This window comes from Chroicocephalus ridibundus, chromosome 1 (genome assembly GCF_963924245.1).
Source record: "Chroicocephalus ridibundus chromosome 1, bChrRid1.1, whole genome shotgun sequence".
Lineage (NCBI taxonomy): Eukaryota > Metazoa > Chordata > Aves > Charadriiformes > Laridae > Chroicocephalus > Chroicocephalus ridibundus.
This window is the reverse complement of record NC_086284.1, coordinates 75,302,009-75,321,126: the sequence shown is the minus strand read 5'-3', so window position 1 is coordinate 75,321,126 and position 19,118 is coordinate 75,302,009. Positions and strand designations below refer to the sequence as shown.

The 19,118-nt window shown below is 47.3% G+C and overlaps 1 protein-coding gene across 6 annotated transcripts in view; it reads right to left on the bottom strand.

The window, feature by feature from the left end:
* The window catches only part of GABRA5 (gamma-aminobutyric acid type A receptor subunit alpha5), a 58,903-nt gene extending 40,033 nt beyond the window's left edge, over window positions 1-18,870 (bottom strand). The window contains exons 1-6 of one of the 6 annotated variants that reach the window (XM_063340083.1): window positions 18,654-18,870; window positions 17,912-17,966; window positions 17,120-17,275; window positions 8,067-8,188; window positions 6,148-6,215; window positions 5,814-6,034 (exon numbers count right to left, since the gene is read on the bottom strand). In XM_063340083.1, coding sequence (XP_063196153.1) covers window positions 5,814-6,034; window positions 6,148-6,215; window positions 8,067-8,188; window positions 17,120-17,205 — 497 coding nt within the window. In that variant the 5' untranslated portion in view covers window positions 17,206-17,275; window positions 17,912-17,966; window positions 18,654-18,870. Of the gene's footprint in view, window positions 1-5,813; window positions 6,035-6,147; window positions 6,216-8,066; window positions 8,189-17,119; window positions 17,276-17,455; window positions 17,703-17,907; window positions 18,038-18,348; window positions 18,419-18,653 lie in introns of those variants that run through there. The other 5 variants (XM_063340076.1, XM_063340111.1, XM_063340094.1 and 2 more) reach the window with 5 other exon arrangements.
* Between the last annotated feature and the right edge of the window lie 248 nt (window positions 18,871-19,118).

Genomic DNA, 19,118 nt, shown 5'->3' with positions numbered 1-19,118 from the left:
TCCCCTGGTAATGAAAAAAGAGCGTAGCCGTAACAATTCTTCAGCATCTACCAGGTACTTCCAAAGCCCCCAGCTGCAGAAGCTGGGACCTGTCTGCAGATTTGGGCAAAGACAGAGTCACCAACACAGCTGTGCTTTCCTGGGGGTGCTTGGGCGGTACTCGTCAGGACACTGCTTCCCTCTGCTCCGTCACCCTGTCACCTTATAAAATGGGGGGAGCACAAGGGAATCCGTCAGCAATTGTACCAGCTAAGCCCATGGGAAAGCTGGGTCTGCTTCTGCGCTCACTGCACACCTGGAACTAAAGTTGGACCTTTTGTAACCCCTCAAAGTCCAGGCAAGCATCTCCCTCATCCAAGGACGGGCTGGTTCTCGTTTGGGTTTTGTCTTTTAATCAATTCTGCCCTTGCTGTGCAAGTTGCTGTCTCTGTGATGGAGATCTCTGCGGGGCTCTGCCCACTTTTATTACCAGCAGAATAGGCTATTGTCACGCACTCTATATAGGGACTATATTTGGGCAGGTCATAATTGCCCATTTTGAATGTATTACACAACAGTCTTCTCTGATGCCTTTCTCTCCCTGTGGGTAACTCCAGCCATGGATTTTTCAAAACAAATCTCAGTTCCTTGAAGGATGACTTTTGAGAAATGGGGCAACGTGCAATCAGAGGAGAGAGATGGCAACCAATAGGCTTGGTGTTAAAACAAGAATCCTGCTGCTATCCTCAGGGAAGGGCCCTTCACTTTGTACATCCCTATTTTCCCTCACTCTGTCAAACTCTGAACTGATGAAAAGCAGCTGAGAGTCCTTGCCACCACGGCAGTTTTTCACCACTCTGCAAGACTCAGCCCAATGTGAAGAATTCATTTTTTTTCTTCCAGCTTCAGGCAGTTTGAAGCCTGAATACGAAAGAAAAGGCTGCAAGTCTAACATGGGGAAAGGAAATGCGTATTTGTATGGCTTGAAAGCTCCTAATTAGTTTTGTAATATTTACACAATACCCAAAAGCATTGCCAGATCCCTTTCTGTAAATATAAATGGACGCATAAATGAAATCTTCCCTTTGAAATAAGAACGACATTTTCAAATTGAACAGAAACGTTCCCATCTAGATGGCTGGCTGATTGAAAACTGCGGGTTCATTTTAAAGCGCAGATTTGCTGGTCACTCCTTGCTCAGGGCCACGCAAGCAAACCTGCACCTGGGAAGGGCTGCCTTCTGCCAAAGTCAGCACTTGAGAACCCACACGTTTTTCACAGAATAATTTTCCCTTAAAAAAATTTCCCTTGAAAAAAAAGCAAAATCTAGCTTTCCTACTAGAAGTCTTGAAAGCAGCATCGTTATCTTCCAGTCAACTGGTTTTATAATCCGTAGCTCTACAGCGTAAAATGGTTAGCTTGCTAACGAAGTGCTTCATGTTAAGAGCAGACTTTGCGCTAACAAGCACCCAGGACACGCATACACTTGCACGTACAATTTTAATGCTCAATGCTAATGTAAGAAACAATCTTTTCAGCCTCGATAAGCTGGTGTATTGGCTACAGAACAGCGAGCAGCGTGGTTATGCTGCCATCCAGTGGATAGCCATCCTATACACGGCTGAATTTTAAATGTCTTCCAGGAGCGACAGAGAACTGTATTTCAGGGCTGTACTAAAAAAATTGCCGTTTCTTAACACCACGCTGACAAATGTCTGCAGTCTCCAGCTGATAAATTATTAATTTGCAGATTAATGGCACAGGTTCGACTGTGGACACCCGGGATCTCTGGCGACCTCCAGGTGCCAAAATAACGTGGGAAAAATCTGTTTGTACACTCTTCAGATGTATGACTACGTCATACTTAAAAATCCCAGATTATTATCAGATGCCTGGTAGCCCTAGTGGTAGCCAAAGTGGCTTGGGTCCTTTCAAAATGCTGGTGAGAGTGGGGCTCCAAGGAGCCTAGCTCTTCTGACGACACTAAAAGATTTTTCAGTATCTACAAGCTGATACAAAATCATCAAATATTCCCTATGAACCGCTCGCCAAAAGTTTATTTATGGTCCAAAGGTTTAGCTCTAGTGAGCATGCTCTACTTCATACAAGTTCTAGCCAAAAAAAAAAAAAAAAAAAAAAGGCAGACTCACAGCTTTTTTTCTGGCATCCTACAGCCAAGTTTATCAGAGCTTCTGTCTTTATAGCCAAATGCCACTGAGTAAAAAAATGCAGCTCACCGAGACGCGTTAGTTCTCTTAGTCTGAAAAGGTGGCTTAAACCACCTTTTTTACCACCTGAAAACCACCTTAAACCACCTGAAAAATCCCCATTTTTCAGAACAGTTTCATGGAACAAAGGAGCTTTCTGCTTTTTACAACATTTATTTCTCAGATAAGATAAAATAAATAAATGTAAGTTTTTAAAGGGAAAGGATCAACTTTTTGCTTCCAATCAAAAAGCTATTTTGTATACAGATTAGGGACAAATTAACTATATTTGCTGGTACTTTTTTTCCACAGTGCTCTTACTAAAAAAAAAAAAAAAAGATTTAGAAGTGGCGATACGGACAATACTCCCCTCTAGGGGCAGAAACAGAATTTGCAACATTCAATTCAGCAGCCTATCATTTGTAAACCACATTAGCTAAATAAAACAAACAGGGCCTACCAAATCAAAGACAATCAGAATTATTAAGTCATTGCCTGCAGAGAACGCTGCTGCCTAGGAAATCTGTCTGAACAGCATGTGGTGTTCCTACATTCATGCAAAAGGGTTTCAATACTGCCCATATGTAGAAGCCGCTTTATTAGATTCCCCTAGCAACATATATCCCATCAACTTCTGACCTAGACAACATATCACCAAATGCAACATGCAAAGAACACATTTTTCTTTACAAGTAAACACACGTATCATGAAAATGTATGTACTGACAAGTGCTAAAGCTGTAAGTTTGCTCAGCTGATCGTACTCAGTCTATTTGGAAGTCAAATAAGATGGAAGGTCAGCATCGGCTCGGCTGCTTTCCTCCTCTATTCAGGCAGCCCGATGCGAGGTTGCAAAAGCAATTCAGGCATCTCCGTCAATGGCAGAGGGTCCAATCCTCCCCGCACGGATTACTCCTACGTACAGTCTGGGAAGCTCGCAATTCCTCCTTGGAAACGAGGGGAGCGCAGAGCTAACAGAGGGTTGTCTCCACATCCCCAGATCCTGAGAACCGAGTAAGCCTGACGGCAGCTACAGGAGATGGGGCTCAAGCCCCGGCTAAGACCCTGGTACCTTCAATCAGTGCACCACCACCAAGGCAAGCAGCTCTCCCCTCAAAAATCCCAATGCTGCATATCTTCTCATGGAAAACCATTCCAGGTAGTGCTGCTGAGCTGCCACCTTCGTCGGGACGCGCAAAGGCAGCTGAAGGGGCCGGCTGCATGTCACAGCCACCTCTGCACAGCTTGGGATGGGATCCTCAAGCCGCCCCGCGGCAGAGCATCGCTCACGCTGCTGAAATGCCCATCATGAAAAACTACTGTCCCTAAAGTAGCACAGCTCTGTGCATGTTACCAAAGCAGACATCCTGACTTGTGTTTAAACAGAATAGCATAGACACTCTGTTATTTTTGAAGTCATTACTTGCAATAGTGGAAGGCAAGCTATTTAAAAAAGCTTTGCGCTCCATTTCTTATCACATACATCATGGTTAGTGGGAATTTTTCCACACACATGCACACCCACACGCAATACTCTACCAAAAAAAAAAAAAAGTTATGTTGCATGTTTTTTAGGTTACAAAAGCATTCTGTGTCTTTCTGTAGCCTACAAAACCAAAAATCCCCAAACCAGGGGAAAAGGGACTGAGTGGGACGATGAGAAAGCCTGTGTCAAACCCAAATTTTGCTCCAGCTGCATACGCTGAGCAGGGCACTGCCTTTTCCTGAATATACAGATGGCCTGTGGCACCTAATGAGACAATACTCTGCCACGGTCGCAGGAGAGGCGCCTCCACAGAGTAACTCCGATTTGGGAGCAAGCTCATCTGGGTCTCGCTCCGCTACCTCAGGTGGCTCAGCTCATCGTCTCACGGATCGCTGTTCGGCTGCCTTTCTTTAACGCTGCAAAACCAAGTGGTTGCCCAGGAATAACATGCCAGCTGCGAATCCGCCACACGGCATAATGTTTTGCCCCAGGCTGACTGCTAGCCTGGTCTGGACTTTACTTACTCAAGTAATTTACACAGATAATTGGGAATTGCCTCTCCAGCAGTCTCTAGAAAGGTACTAGTGTAGCCATAGCGGCAGCGAGACTGGTTTTAAGGCCAGCATTACCAATATTTTTTGTGAAATACAGGTTTCTCTGACAGTTATTCTGACTTTCAGTCACTTAAGCATGTATGTGTATCCTCACATTTTTTCAGGAGCTTATTATTGCGGAGATGACTAACTTGGAGCTAGTGATACATACAGCAGAAAAGAAAATGAGGAGGTTTTTTCCTTCTTTTAAACAGGAACTCTGTCTTTTTAGCACTAGTACAATTACAACTGTGATGCTCTAAAGTTGTAAGGACATATGTAAGGATACCTTACTTCTCCTAAATCCTTTTGCTTTCAGAAGAAGAGATTTAAGGCTAGGGCCTAAATAAATAAATAAATAAATAAATAAATAAATAAATAAAGTTGAAAACACCTGAAATAAAATGTGGGAAGCTCCAGGTGCCTGCATACGAAAGCGTAATGCCCTTGAGCCCCAGCAAGCCTTAACCACTGGGGGCCCAGGATCTTGCTGGGAGCCCACCCTCCCAACGTGCGGCCCTGGGTGGCTGTCGGCTCTGCCCCACGAGAGCCAGCCCTGCAGCGGGATGAGGTGCTGGCAGGACCTCAGATCCCCCCCTTCCCTTTGTTAGGGGCTGCCTGCTGAAAACCCAGGCATCTCAGCACCCAACCTTAGGCTCCTGAGCACTTTGCTGGGTCTCAGGCACCACCCCGGGTTCGTATGTGAAAAGCTCAGAATAACACTCCGTTGCTTGGTAGGTTTTTCCTTTCATCTCTTTTTCAAGTGTTGTCTGTATGACTACCGTCTTGGAGAAAAACCCTGTTGAAGATAGATGGCAGTCTTAATTACTACAGGCTAATTACCTTTAATGAGCAAATTGCCGTACACTGATGTGGGATTTGGCCTGAGAAGAATTTCAGGCAATCCTCTAACATCACCAATATTATATCTGATATCTAGGTTATGCACTGATAAAGCTTGACAGTATGCGCTAATCAGATGAGGAGCATGACCCTGAAGATCTGAGACACCAATTTGCTTCTCTGCCAATATAATGTGCCACCTTTGTTTTCAGGAAAGTACTTGCTAAAGCAGCTCCACAGTGCTGCTAACTTATTTCATTTTTCCCTATGATGATTTGCCTTTTAGCACTACTAGTGAAATAAAAAAAAGAAAAATAATAAAAGCTCCAAGGGTTCAAGATGTACTGCCCCAGAACAAGATCTCAGTTTCTGGCCTTGGAGACAGTTCTCCTGCAATCAGCGCTGCAGCTGCAAATGCAAACAGTAAGAGAGAACAGATCTTCATAAAAAAGCTGGACTGAATCATCAAATCTGTTGAGAATATGCCTTCCATTTAATCAAAGGAAATATTTAAGCACTAGCAGTGTTCAGAAGCTACAAATTAATTGGTACTTGTAGGCAGCGATTATGTTTTCCATTTTTCTTGATATTCACATAAATATGTGTGAAAGATTAGTTGCCTGGCTCTACTAGGGGTAGGGGAAGTGATACATTTGCAGAGCTAGCTGGGAATCATCATCAGAAGAAAACAATGCTGGTTATTACCTCATGGTATACAGCAGAGTGCCGTCATCCTCCAGGCGCAGAAGTTTGTTCGGGGTTGTCATGTTGTGAGCGATAGACTTCTTGCCATTGTGGAAAAAAGTGTCCGGGGTCCAAATCTTGCTGGCGAGCAGGTTGTTAAGAGGGAGGCGTTGCATAGGGCCTTTGAATCGCAGCCTTTCGTCTTTCCAGCTTTGTCGGAAAAAAACATCAATGGTGTATTCCTGGCACAAAGAAACAGCCGAGGTATTGCGGGATCTGAATAGAAGCCATGGTTCCAAAAATGACTTCAGCAAAGTAATTACAATGAAGTTGGCAGCCACGTGTTCAAACTTACCATTTCTGTGTCTGACACAGGACCAAAGCTGGTAACATAGATGTCTGTTTTCACCTGAGTTATTCTCTCTGCAATAAATATAGGCTCTGCATTAGTAATTGCTTTAAGATGCAAATACGTGCTTGTGATGCATTTCTCTATTAACAATTTCTGAATCACTCAAAAATTCCCAATAGCTTGAAATTAAGATGTTTGTGAAGGAATTTCATCCCTGATCAAATGCAGTTGTCGACCTTTGGGAGCCCAGGCTCTCTTATAATTAGTGGAAAGAAACGGGCCCTTCAAGTGTGCAATTCCTCTGACTGACAGGTTTTGATCACAGATCATAGAATCACAGAACGCCCTGGGCTGGAAGGGACCTTAAAGATCATCTAGTTCTAACCCCCCCACACCGCGGGCGGGGACACCTCCCACTAGACCAGGCTGCTCAAAGCCCCATCCAGCCTGGCCTTGAACACTTCCAGGGATGGGGCATCCACAATTTGCCTGGGCAACCTGTTCCGGTGTCTCAGCACCCTCACAGGAAAGAATTTCTTTCTGATACCTAATCTAAATCTCCCCTCTTTCAGTTTAAACACGTTACCCCTCGTCCTGTCACTACACTCCCTGATAAAGAGTCCCTCCCCATCTCTCCTGTAGGCCCCCTTCAGGTACTGGAAGGCTGCTATAAGGTCTCCCCGGAGCCTTCTCTTCTCCAGGCTGAACAACCCCAACTCTCTCAGCCTGTCTTCATACCATAGGTGCTCCAGCCCTCTGATCATCTTGATGGCCCTGCTCTGGACTCATTCCAACAGGTCCACGTCCTTCTTATGCTGGAGGCCCCAGAGCTGGATGCAGTACTCCAGGTGGGGTCTCCCCAGAGCGGAGTAGAGGGGCAGAATCACCTTCCTCGACCCGCTGTCCATGCTTCTTTTGATGCAGCCCAGGATGTGGTTGGCTTTCTGGGCTGTGAGCGCACATTGCCGGCACATATTTGCTACCTACTACAGGATGAGATGAAGTGTATCTTGGAAGGACCTATTCCCCTCCACTGGCTTGGGTGATCTGTCCAATTTCAGACATCTATATTATAGATGTCCAAAGTTAGGTGAAATTAATTCTGCCCTCAAGACTCTAAGTCCTTCTGGCATCTTTTCAAATCCAGGGCTAATTTAATTTAAGGGCAGAAATTTCAGAAGTTTGTTATGTAAGATAGGAGCATCGAGCCCTATTTTCAAGCATCTCTCTGTAAAGTGAGAGGAGAAGGAGAGAAAGGGATGAAAGAAATGTGTTGGTCTCACAAGAGGAAGGGGTGGGGGTAGCCAGATTAAAAAAGGGCCAGGAAGAAACATAACAGATGGTTTACACATGGGTAGAAGATGAGAGAAATCTGGGGGATAGAGAGCTGAAGGAGGGCTCAACAAGGTTAGGATGGCAAGCAACTATTCACATGTTGTGGTTTTAAAATAGCTGCTGTAGAGGTTATCAAAATGACATATCAATACAGATTTGCTGTAGCTGTCTAAAAGTGGATGTTTTGGGGATCTGTTTTTAACGGAGATTTTCGTCACCAATGTAATTTTATACATGCTGACCAGAGAGGGAACCTTGCAGCAACCTGCTAGCACCCTGTCTCGCTCACCTTAGGGAGTACCAGAAAGAAAAGAAACCTAAACTGTATTCAATTACAGAAAAAATGCATCACACATGCTCTCCTAACCCAACCTCAGATGACCTCCATGACTGAAAGAGTTTCAGTGGCCTTTGCATTGTGCCCTGTTTGCCAGGAGACAAATCTACTTTCTGGGCTTTGTTTAGCTAATGAAACACAACCCCCTCATCAAGGCCCATGCCGAGAGCAGGTACCCATTCAGGAGGGCATCATGTAGGTGATGGTCCCGCAGAGTGGGGGACTGGCCACAGTGAACGTGTTACCCTACCTCCCAGTCCCGGGCGCAGTCGGTTGTCGTAGCCGTCCAGCAGACCGTCCAAGATCCTGGTGAATATAGTGATGTTATCATTGGCGTCCTCTTTTCCCGATGCAGTTGGCGTTTGCGAGAAGCTATTTCATGCAAACAAAAAGAAAGACGTCAAAAGCCATGACAGCCTCAAGGGGCTTCAGTCTCATGGGAACTTTATGATGGAGCCTCTGACCTTCTCTCCCTTCCTGCCACTCCAGCTGGGTGGCATGGGGAGCTGTGGCGATTTCGCCACTGCTATAAGCAATCATAAATCATAGAATCACAGAATCGCCTAGGTTGGAAGGGACCTTTCAGATCATCTGGTCCAACCATCAACATGACTCTGACAAAAACAATCACTAATCTAAACTATATCTCTAAGCACTATGGCTACCCGTCTTTTAAATACCTCCAGGGATGGTGCCTCAACCACTTCCCTGGGCAGCCTGTTCCAATGCTTAATAACCCTTTCAGTGTAAAAATTTCTCCTAATATCCAGTCTAAACCTCCCCTGGTGCAACTTGAGGCCGCTTCCTCTTGTCCTATCACCTGTTACTTGGGAGAAGAGACCGACCCCCACCTGGCTACAGCCTCCTTTCAGGTAGTTGCAGAGAGTGATAAGGTCTCCCCTCAGCCTCCTTTTCTCCAGGCTGAACAACCCCAGCTCCCTCAGCTGCTGCTCATAGGACTTGTGCTCCAGACCCCTCACCAGCTTCGTTGCCCTTCTCTGGACTCGCTCCAGCAGCTCAGTGTCTTTCTTGTAGCGAGGGGCCCAAAACTGCACACAGTACTCGAGGTGGGGCCTCACCAGTACCAAGCACAGGGGGACAATCACTTCCCTAGTCCTACTCACCACACTTCACTCTCCCTGAAGGAGGAGACCCCAAGAAGGACCCATGCCATGGAGGTACAGCACTGGGGCGCCGGATCGGGGGAAGCCTGAGCCCACTGACCCTCTTGCCGTAACGCACAGGGAGATCCCAGCCCCACCGTGCTGTCCTGCCCCACCTCAGCCCCACCACTTCCCCAGCCCTGGCGTGTCTCCATCCCCTGCAGGGAGCAAGGGCAGCTCACAGGGACAGCAAAAGTTACTGGTTTTTCCCCGGGTTGGCTCTCCTGTCTTTGGGAACAGCATCAGCTGGCAGAGGAGCTGTAAGGGTTTGCCTGGGGACACTCCTTCACGTCTGCCTGAAGGTACTCTTTAATCCTTATATGCCAAACAGCTTCTAATTTCCACAGTGCGTGTAATTTATTGCCAGAACAAAGGACGAACTCTAACCTTTTGTGAAGATAATAAACTCCCATTGAATTCAAAAATCCCACCCCAGATCACCGGGGTATCTGAAAAAAACATACTGCAGCACAGAAAACACAGTTCTTCATTCCTCCTCTCTCTTTTGCATAAATTAGTCCTCCCTGGTAGTATGCAAAAAACAGCAACGTGTAGTGGGCCTCATTCCGTATCTTTTGGGCCAGATTTGTTTTTATTCTGAACTCTTTTTTATTTCATCATTTTATCCATGGCTCAGACCTAGGACGCTGCTCACAGCACAACTATAACTTGCATTTTTAAGTACATTGGATTTTCATTTAAAGATGCTTAGGAGAATCCCCTGCCTACTAATGCCTTTGCTTACCTGAAAAACAGTCACGCATGCTCACCCACAAGCATGCTTCACCTGCAGCAAGCAGGTGTCTCTTAAGACAGCAAGTTTGCTCACAGTCGGTGCTTATTCAAGTTTGGGTCTCTGCTGAAATCGCCGACAAGTGCTCCAGCTGTGACAGGGCACGTCGCCCCACGAGGAACTGTACCCTGCCTCACGCAACCCTGCCAGCAGACAGGAATCGCTTACACTCCAACAACCCGAACTCGATGTGAGCCAATCACCCAGAGATAAAAATAAAAAATAAAAAATAATCCAAGTTTATTTACTACCAGTCCCCAGGGAAATAAATCAGTAAATAAACAGAGAACCTCAAAGCATCCCTCTGAGCAGCTTGCCTCGCAGAATGCTTGTAGCATATGATTTAGGCTTACCAAACTGAACAGGATTTATACACAGACAGACAAGGGACCTCAACCTGGTTTTACCTGCACGAGTTTTACATTGATGTGACCTCACTGACACGCGCATAACGAGTCTGGACACGAGACCTGGCTCAGGATGAGCTGCTGGTGGCCACATAGCCCCTCACAGACACGGGGACCCCCAGTCCAGCGCCTGTCCCCTTTACAGCTTGTAAGCTTCTGCTAGAAAAGGAAAGGATTGCAAAGCCTCTCTGGGAAGGGGAGCGAGGCCGGGCAGTGGCAGCACGGGTCCGATTCCCAGGAACACCAAAGCACATGCAAATGCCTGGCCGAGGAGGCTCCTTGTGGCCCGAGTGCCATCGGCATGGCCGCGATCCTCAACAAGCTCAACACCGGAGAGCCCAAAGCCATCAAGGCGCTCCCCTTCACTGCAGGCGGAGGCATAGCACCAAATCATGTCTATTTTTCAGGCCATCCCACCTCTCCATGGTCAAAAGTCCAAGTTAATTCTGTTTTCTCTGCTGTGACCACAACCCCTAATGAGTAACTGAGGCAGACGACGTCACGGACGTGTTTGACTATAATGAAAGGCGGTTAATCCAGCAGACGCAAAACAATTACAGAAACATTAGACATCCTTGCACGCTGGACCATTCAAGACAAAAGCCTATATACTTTTTTGTCAATTGTAATCAAAGGGATTCACCACCTAAAGGTGAATATTTACGAGCAGCAGCCTAACAAATACAGAGACAGAAGTCACAGAGGTTCTTCATACACAGCGACCATAACTAACGCTTTGGTAAAATCCTAGAATGCTACTTTAAACTTTTCTCATTTATTTCAGCTCCCTTTTTTCAGAACAAAGGGATATGCATCATGCTGTCTGCCTGCTTCACCGTATCAATGTAGGGACCTGTTTTACTTTTCCAATGCACCTGACAAAGCAGCAGAGAGATCAAACTTCATTTCATTCCGACAAGTTTCATGAGAAGCCGCGACTCGACAAGGGGAGAGCCATCTAAATTAGTGCCTCATTAAGTAAAAATGTGAGGTCAGCAGTCATCTATTCCCTCTGGCTCGCTGACTGGGCCAGTCAGCACGCATGTAGCTCAGAAAAAGCCTCAGCAAAATCAGCCCACCTCCTCTCTGCTAATTAAGAGATACGGAGGAGACTTGCAGGGTGATTAGGAAAGATCCTGGGAGAAAAGGACTGCAGAGGTAAAACGTAGGTGTTGCAATGGGAGACGGGAACAAGGGATGGCAAATGCAGCGCCGGGATTATTGCAAAGGTACGGTGCTGGGGGCACAGGATGCAAAGCTTCACTAGTTTCTCTGCTCTTGAAAAAGCTTGTTATTTTTAGTGCTTATGGGTGAATTCAAAGCCAGTTGAACTCAGAGGGAAGACTTCCATTGAACTATTTTTGTGGGGATGGGACAAAATCTACTTAGTTCTCATAACTGCTCCTCTGAATCTAACAAGAGTAATTGATGCTGCTTCCTCCTATCTCAGCTGTGTACATCTTTCAGAAGAACAGTATACACACCTCAAATGCTGAATTACTTTCCTATCTCCACAAGAGAAGCTAATTAATAGGTGAAAAAGATGGAGAAACAACTAGGGTGAAGACTCACAAAAAGTCTGCACTTCATCTGCAAAACTGCAATCCAATTTAGATCTGGCAGATCGCTTCACCCGAAAAAGGCGGCATCTGACGCTGAATTTCGGAAAAACGTCAGTAGCATGTGAAGTTGCATTTCTAGATGGATTACTGTTTGCCATTAATGCAAACGATACTTTTTCTTTCACATAAAAGTTACCGTTTCATTTCTCTTTTTGAGATTGCTGGTGAAATAGCAACTCACGTTTTGGAGTAAGCGCTGAGGCTGTCTTTTGTGACGCGAGACCTTTAAACTGTACTTGCAAAGTTAGGCACCTATATTAGATACCATAGCTCTATGAATAGTGAGAAAACAGGTGATGTCCTAAATTATTTCCACACAGCTAAAGATTAGGTTTTACCAACATATTAGCAGGTAAGCACATTATTGCCTCTCTGCAACCAAAAATGTTTTTCTAGCAGACATTTTCTGTTATGGATAAAAATAAACCCAGAAAAGAACCTTAGGAAAATGCTAAGAAAATTCAAAGATAATTACATTTAAAGCTCATTACTGAACATAAACTAAACCAACCAGGAATACTTCTCATCACATTTATTTAATATTGCAATTTCAGGGTGACTGAAAAGATGGGAAGCCACAGAAGGGGCCCATCAGTGTAAACTGTAATTACTCTCTAAAGATACTCTGCTAGCTCTTCCGAGGAGTTCATCATTTGCCATTTTAAACATCACTGTCTTTTTTGCCATCTAGTCAAAATCATGACAGGTACTATTCATAGCTTACTTGTAATAAGAGGAAAACGTATGGTAGATATTTCATGATTTTCCCGAAACTTAAAAAACAGAAAAAAAAAGTAAGAGATACTGGAAAAATAACTGAGGAGTATTTTGTGATCGAAAGTTGTATTTTTTTCTCTCTCTCTCTTAAGAGAGTTTCCAATAGTTTGCTTTAATAGGATTGGAATTATACCAGAACTTCAGACACATTAACAGTTTGTGGAAAAGACAGTGGAGAACGCACTTGCACACTTCTGGATACTGTCAGCTGGCCAGACATCAAAGGATTTACTGTTCTAAATCAGCCTCTTACCATCCCTTTCTTACAGAATCTTGAGATACGAAAATGCTGATATTTTGTGATTTTGTGTGATGAAGATTCAATTCTTTCACGTCAGATTAGGACAGGGGAGAGGACTGACCAAAATGACGAAACTTTAATGGTCTTTGCAGATCCTTAAAGAACAATTTCATGCTTTCATTTAGCAAGAGCAGTATTTTACTGCCTTCTGGGAACGAGCAAATTGCGTGCAGCGCAACAAGAGTATGTTCTTCATAGGGCGATGTCTTGCCATCCTCACCCCCTTGCACCTTAACGCCCCTTTCAATACCCTGAATCTCTCCCAGTCACTACACACCTCCCAGTACACCCAGCTCCCCAGATTCACTAGGAGGGGACGTGTGCCAGGGCTGATCCTGCACCAAGCACGTGCTGGATGGCCAGCGGGTAGGTGCCTGCTATTTGGGCCAGCCAGCAGCCCAAGCCAAACAGAGATGCTGAAGCCGTAGCTTTCTGCTGGGCGGTGGGACTGACTGATGTCTGTCTGCCTCCTCCAAAGCAGTTTTAGGTACCCACTTAGTTTTCCAATTATTAAAATTGTCTAGTGGGTTCAAAAAGCTATCTCGAGACACGGAGAGGGAAAGGAAAACAGAATAAAAAAACCCAAACGGATAACCATGACTGCATAAGCTATGATAATTCTTACAACATTAGTCTTGAAAATATGAGAAAGAGCTCCCTAGCATCTGCAAGTACTTGGGGATAACCCAGCAGAACTAATTGCTTAGGGTTGCAGAGACTAACTTGAAATAACAGCCTGAAGGAGAGGTATGTTTAGCCTAAATAGCAGGATTATGGTCTTAGTGATAAGGACTGTGAGCCAGTGGAAAAGTATGTGAAACTACAGACACACCACGGACTGAATTCTTACGGTGTACAGCAAAGTCTTGCATTGGCTACATTTAATTGGGATCTTCTGTTTTCCGTGTTTCTACTATTATAAATATTATTAGCAGATGGCAACTGAACTGTGGTTACACCAACAACATCCGTCCCTGTTGGTTTCGGCTCTCGGACAGTTTTCTGAAACAGCACATCTAGAATGCAAATGCGCAGGGACTGCGCGTCACCAGCATGTCCCCAGAGATGTCCCCGTGGACAGTCTGGGGCTTGCACAGAAAAAAAAGAGTCAGGATGCAGTCAGGTTGGCCGTCACGGGGCCGACCACATGCTACCTGGTCCCAGGGAGATGTCGGTGCAGGCAGCCACCCATCGCGCCGACCCTCGCAGGGCTGCGGCTGCGGGGGGGCTCCCCCAGGACCAGAAAGTGCAAGATGCTGGGCAGTGGCACGGCTCCCGTGGGGGCTGGCAGGACAGGACCCTGCGTACGCCGATTCCCTCCCCTCGACCGATGCGCTCGGCCTCACAGCGTCGCTCCCACGGGCATCAGTCTGAAGGGAGCAAGGTCCGAATTATTTTGCGTTTCCCCTGGCACCCCCCCCTCGCCAGGAGAGCACCCACCTCCTGCTTGGTTTCGTGAGCCTGACCCCGCGGGCCTTGCGCTCACGAACCGAGACTGAATTCTGTGCAATCCTTCAGGTGAAACAAACAGGAGGAATTGGCCTCTTGTCTCACCTGAAAATACTCTTCACGGTTACATGTGACTTCTAATTATTCTCTATCTCTTTTATTATTGTTTACTTCCAAGACAATTGAGAACTACCTTGAAATCCTTCAGTAAAACACCTTCACTCGTTAGAGCATTACACAACCCAAGGCTGAATTCGAGCAAGCTTGGAAAAGCCTTGATTTGTGCTGGACTGTTTCTACAGAGGGAGACTCATAAAACTGTTACACCAACTACGGGATGGGGGGATGACGACACACAACATCACATCCTCATCTCGTTTCATCTATACCTTCGAATTATAATTCATTGATTTTTCTTTAAATAACTTCTACCAACTATGGCTACAGTCTTTCTCTACTGCCTATTGATGTGGATAACTCTCGATAGTCATTCCACATTTACGTTAAACATTAATCACAGACTTTTGCTGAGATTTCTGAAGTAGCCTAGGAGACTGAGATACATAATTCCTGTTTATTTTACCAGGCATTGTGCATCAAATTCCCCCAAGGTGGCTTTGGCTATGTCAGCAAAACCTGTATTTATGATTTAATATAAATATGGAATGACTATGGAGTATCGTAGACAAATCTTTGCCTTCATCTGTAATGTCCTACTGTATTTCGCTTTTTAATTTGTGCTCATTTGACCAATCACTTTTATCTAGCACATTGCAAAAGGCACTGCAATGTAACAGCGCAGTCCAAACACGGATGAAGCTAATAAAGGAGACCTTGGTAGCAACAGCAAGTATTATCAGTATTAGATTCTTGCAGTTAATATACCAGCCTACATGTAAATTGTACCGTTCTGTCCTGAACAGTCAGTCCCAAAGCACTTAGCAAATTACACTCTGAAGCCGCTTCTGCCTCTGAAACAGAAGCGCTGGAGCATCATCTGTCTTTTGAGCAGGGTCAAAATTCAGCCCTAAGGCAGCGTGTGAATGGTGCAGCGAATTGGAGCTGCTTATCTCTGCAGGCCCGGACTAAAATTACTAGATCAGAAATGGGGGGCGGGAGGAGGGTGGGGGGAGGAAGGTTATGTGATGATCTCATTTTAGTGCACAGCTTTTTGAGTAACTCGCAGAAAACAAGTGTCCTAGTTTCCCCTAACTGTCCTGTTCTGATTATCTGCCAGGTTACAGGTCACACCGATTCCTACCTGGGACTTAGATTCAGTATTTGCTTTGGAGTCGAAAGGAAGAGTTAAACCCTCTTTTTTTTTTACAGCCTCGCCTATCCATTCTTCTGTTAGAGGCTTTTAACACAGTTAAGAGGCCCCACACCAAACAGGTCATGCTCAACTATTGCAATGTGCTGCCTTCCGCGGGGATGATGGACAATCAGGAAGGGCTTAAGATTACAGTCCTCAAGATCTCCTCAATGTGCTAATACTTTGTGAAATCACAACCATGTCAAGACAAGTTTAAACCCAGTCCCACCCCTATCTAAACCCTCTTCGTTTCTATCACAAAGTCCAGGGAGAGTTTTGCCTCAGACCACAGTGAAAGCGGGGCCAAGCTTTTCCAAGGTGAATAAATCAGCGTGCGGCTCTTTGCATCCTTTGCAGGGCGCAGTCCTACAACCACTCACACACAGCACTGTGGTCGCAGGCTTCCCGCCTGCCTACGCAGGACACACGCTGGAGACAGGGCTAAGTTCTGCTGACAGCATAGGCAGTCATCACTCAAAGTTTGGTCTTTCTCCTAGTTCCAATCTGGAAAGAAATCGCTTCGCTTGAAATCAGAAACTGATTTGCATCTCCATTTTGTATCTTCTTATAGCAAGGAATTGATGGGTGTGCTTGTGAATCAGCACGTTGGGAGGATTCATCTTTTTTTCCTGGTGAAATCATAAATAATTGTTCTCCTCCACAAAGAAGAATCAACCTACATTGCTGGAGCACTTGCGAAATGCTTTTTCTAGACTCCGTTGCATAGCCCGATTTTGGAAAGTTCTTAAGATCTCCGGGTTTAGGAGAAAAACATATAAATAGGGGGGGTTCTGTTTGTTTTGGTGGTTTGGGCTTTTTTTCTAAGAGCTGTAGGAGGAGTATTTCTTCAACACGGTTTTCAGAATATCACCGTCAGGAAAGCATCCAAATCCAAAAATAAGGAAACAGGATTCCTTACTATACGCTTCAGGGAAACACAATGCCTCAATATTCTAGCAAGTTTCAAACTCAGGCGTCCTTCTGAGCAGTCACGATCTTCGCTTACTCACTAGGAAAGCCTGTACCAGCCAGCAGCCTGCACCGAGTCCTGCTGTCGCCGTCTTGCGCTGCTGCCTTAGAGCCTGCAGCCGCCAGGTGAGAGGGAGGGAAGGTGCAAGCCCTCCTCATGGCAGCTACGGGGGCTGGCAGCATCACAGCCCCCTGGCTGTGCCACCTACACCCAGGGCAGAGCACTCCGCAGCTGCAGGCCAGGTCTGGGCTCCCCGTATCCCCCAAGCCTTCCCGAAAGAGCGTTAATGGCATGAAGAATGGATATGAGACACTAAATTCGAGCAAGAAAGCAAATCGCTCCCTTCCCCCCTTCTCCCCGCAAACAGCAGCGCGTTAAAACCAAAACGCAAAGCCCGCTTGTTTTGTTCAGCTGCTCCGCACCACGCGGAGCCAAGTTTTATCATTTCCTTAAAAAAAAAAAAAACACAACAACCCACAGCAAAAATTCAAACGCAACTGGCAACTCACCCGAAGTGGCTGGCTAAACTCATGGAAACACAGAAGAGGAAGAAGTTTTTGATCATGATAAAGCCAGAGACCATCCCATTGTCCATTCCAGAGGAGAGGAGGAACGCAGGTGGTTGCTTTGGTAAAGGTGCAGCTGCTCCTCACTTTGTTCTTACGCTGCAACAATACAAAAAAAGAAAAAAAAAAAGATAAATTATTACACGGACAAAACAGCAGGATAGCCAAGTTCAGCTAACGCCGCATCTTCTGCTATCTGTGTTTTTCACAAACTTATCTAGGCTTATGTAAACATCAGCTGTTTATGTAAAATTGTATATCTTCAAGGACATGTTTTACCTTCTGCTGACAGCAAACCGCAAAACAGGAAAAATTCTTAGTGGCCCAGTTTTCTCTTATATTCGTCCATCATATAAGTAACTAAAGAAATAGTCACCGTTTTCCAAATGCCACTTTCGACCCTTTACCTATTTCTACAACTTCCACACGCCTGCAAACCCAGGGCTGTGTGCAGCCTCCGCATCCTTTCCTTCCATCGCAATTTTTTTTTTCCCATTAAATACCCGTCTTCCCTTTCCAAAATCCCAGTTGAAATGCCAAGAAACACCTACTGCTTCTTGGAATTCACGCTGCTGATGCACGGCTTAGCAAAAAGAGGGGGGGTGGGGGGGGTGTGGAGGGGGATGGAGGGGGGTAAAAAGTGACCTTCCTCGCGAAGGCACATAAACCTCAGGCTAGCACGAAGAATGACAGTAATGTAGCTGCTCCGGCGACTGCCGCTTTTCGGATACCTGCCTCAGCGACCAGATCGCCAATTTCAGCATCGTGCGCTAACGTTTTCCTCTGTGCCCTACTGAAATAAACAAAAAAAAAGAAAAAAAACCAAAAAACCAAAAACCAAAACCAAACCACCCAAAAACCCCAAACCAACAAAAAAAAAATATCAAAAACAATCCCCCCCCCCCAAAAAAAAAACCCCACACACACCCAGAGGGGAGCTCGCCTGGATTTTCTACCTGAACCCAGTGCCCCCCTCGCTACGCCCCTCAGCAACTTACTCACCCCGCACCCCACCGGCGCAGCAAAGCGAAAGGCACCAACCCAGAGCCGCCCCCCCGCCCAGGGCTCCCCCCGCCCGGCGCTGCCCCGCGGCGGGTCCCGCTCGCTCCGCGCCGGACACCGCGGGGCCACCGCTCCCTTCCGCACAGGCGCAACCCCTCACCGGCCCGCACCTGCCCGGCCAACGCCGCCCGCTCCCCGCCGCCGCCGCCGCCCGCCCAACCGCGCCCCCGGGGCGCCGCGCATCGCTCCGCGCCGCTCCGCGGAGGCTGGCACCTGCCCGCTCCGCCGCCCCTTCCCTTCTTCCCTTCCCGTTTTCCCTTCCCTTCCCCATCCCACCCCACCCCGCCCGCCCGCCAAAGTTTCCCGCGGCCATGTGCGCGGCGCTGGGCGCAGCGGCGGCCGCCCAAGGGGGCTGCGGGCAGGGCTCCCCGCCTCCCTCCGCCGGCCCGGCCGGGCACCGGAGCCCGGCTCTTACCAGCCGCCGGCGGGTTGCGAGGGCGAGGAGGAGGAGGAGGAGGAGGAGGGAGGTGGGGTGTGGGGGGGTGATGTTCGCCCGAAAGTTGCGGAGCGGCAGCGGGAGCGGAGCGGGAGCGGCGGCGCTGCCTCCCCGCCGCTTGGCAGGCGCGGCCCCGCCGCAGCGCCGCGCCCGCCCCCGCGGCCGGGAGCGCGGGTGGGTGCGCGGGGCGCGCCCGCCCCTCCGGGACCCCAGCGGGGAGACACACCCCCACCCCCCCACCACCACCCCAACCCGGCCCCGCCGGAGCCACCGGGGAGACCGGCAGCTCCCCGGGCTCCACGCACCGGCCGCCCGGGAGCAGCCCCCGCCGGTTCGCCCCACCCCGGGGATCTCCCACCGACCCTCCGTGGGGAGAGCCCCGGGCACGGCCCGGCCGCGCAGGGTCGTGTCACCGTGGGGCAGGGCCATCCCCAGCAGCGGGTG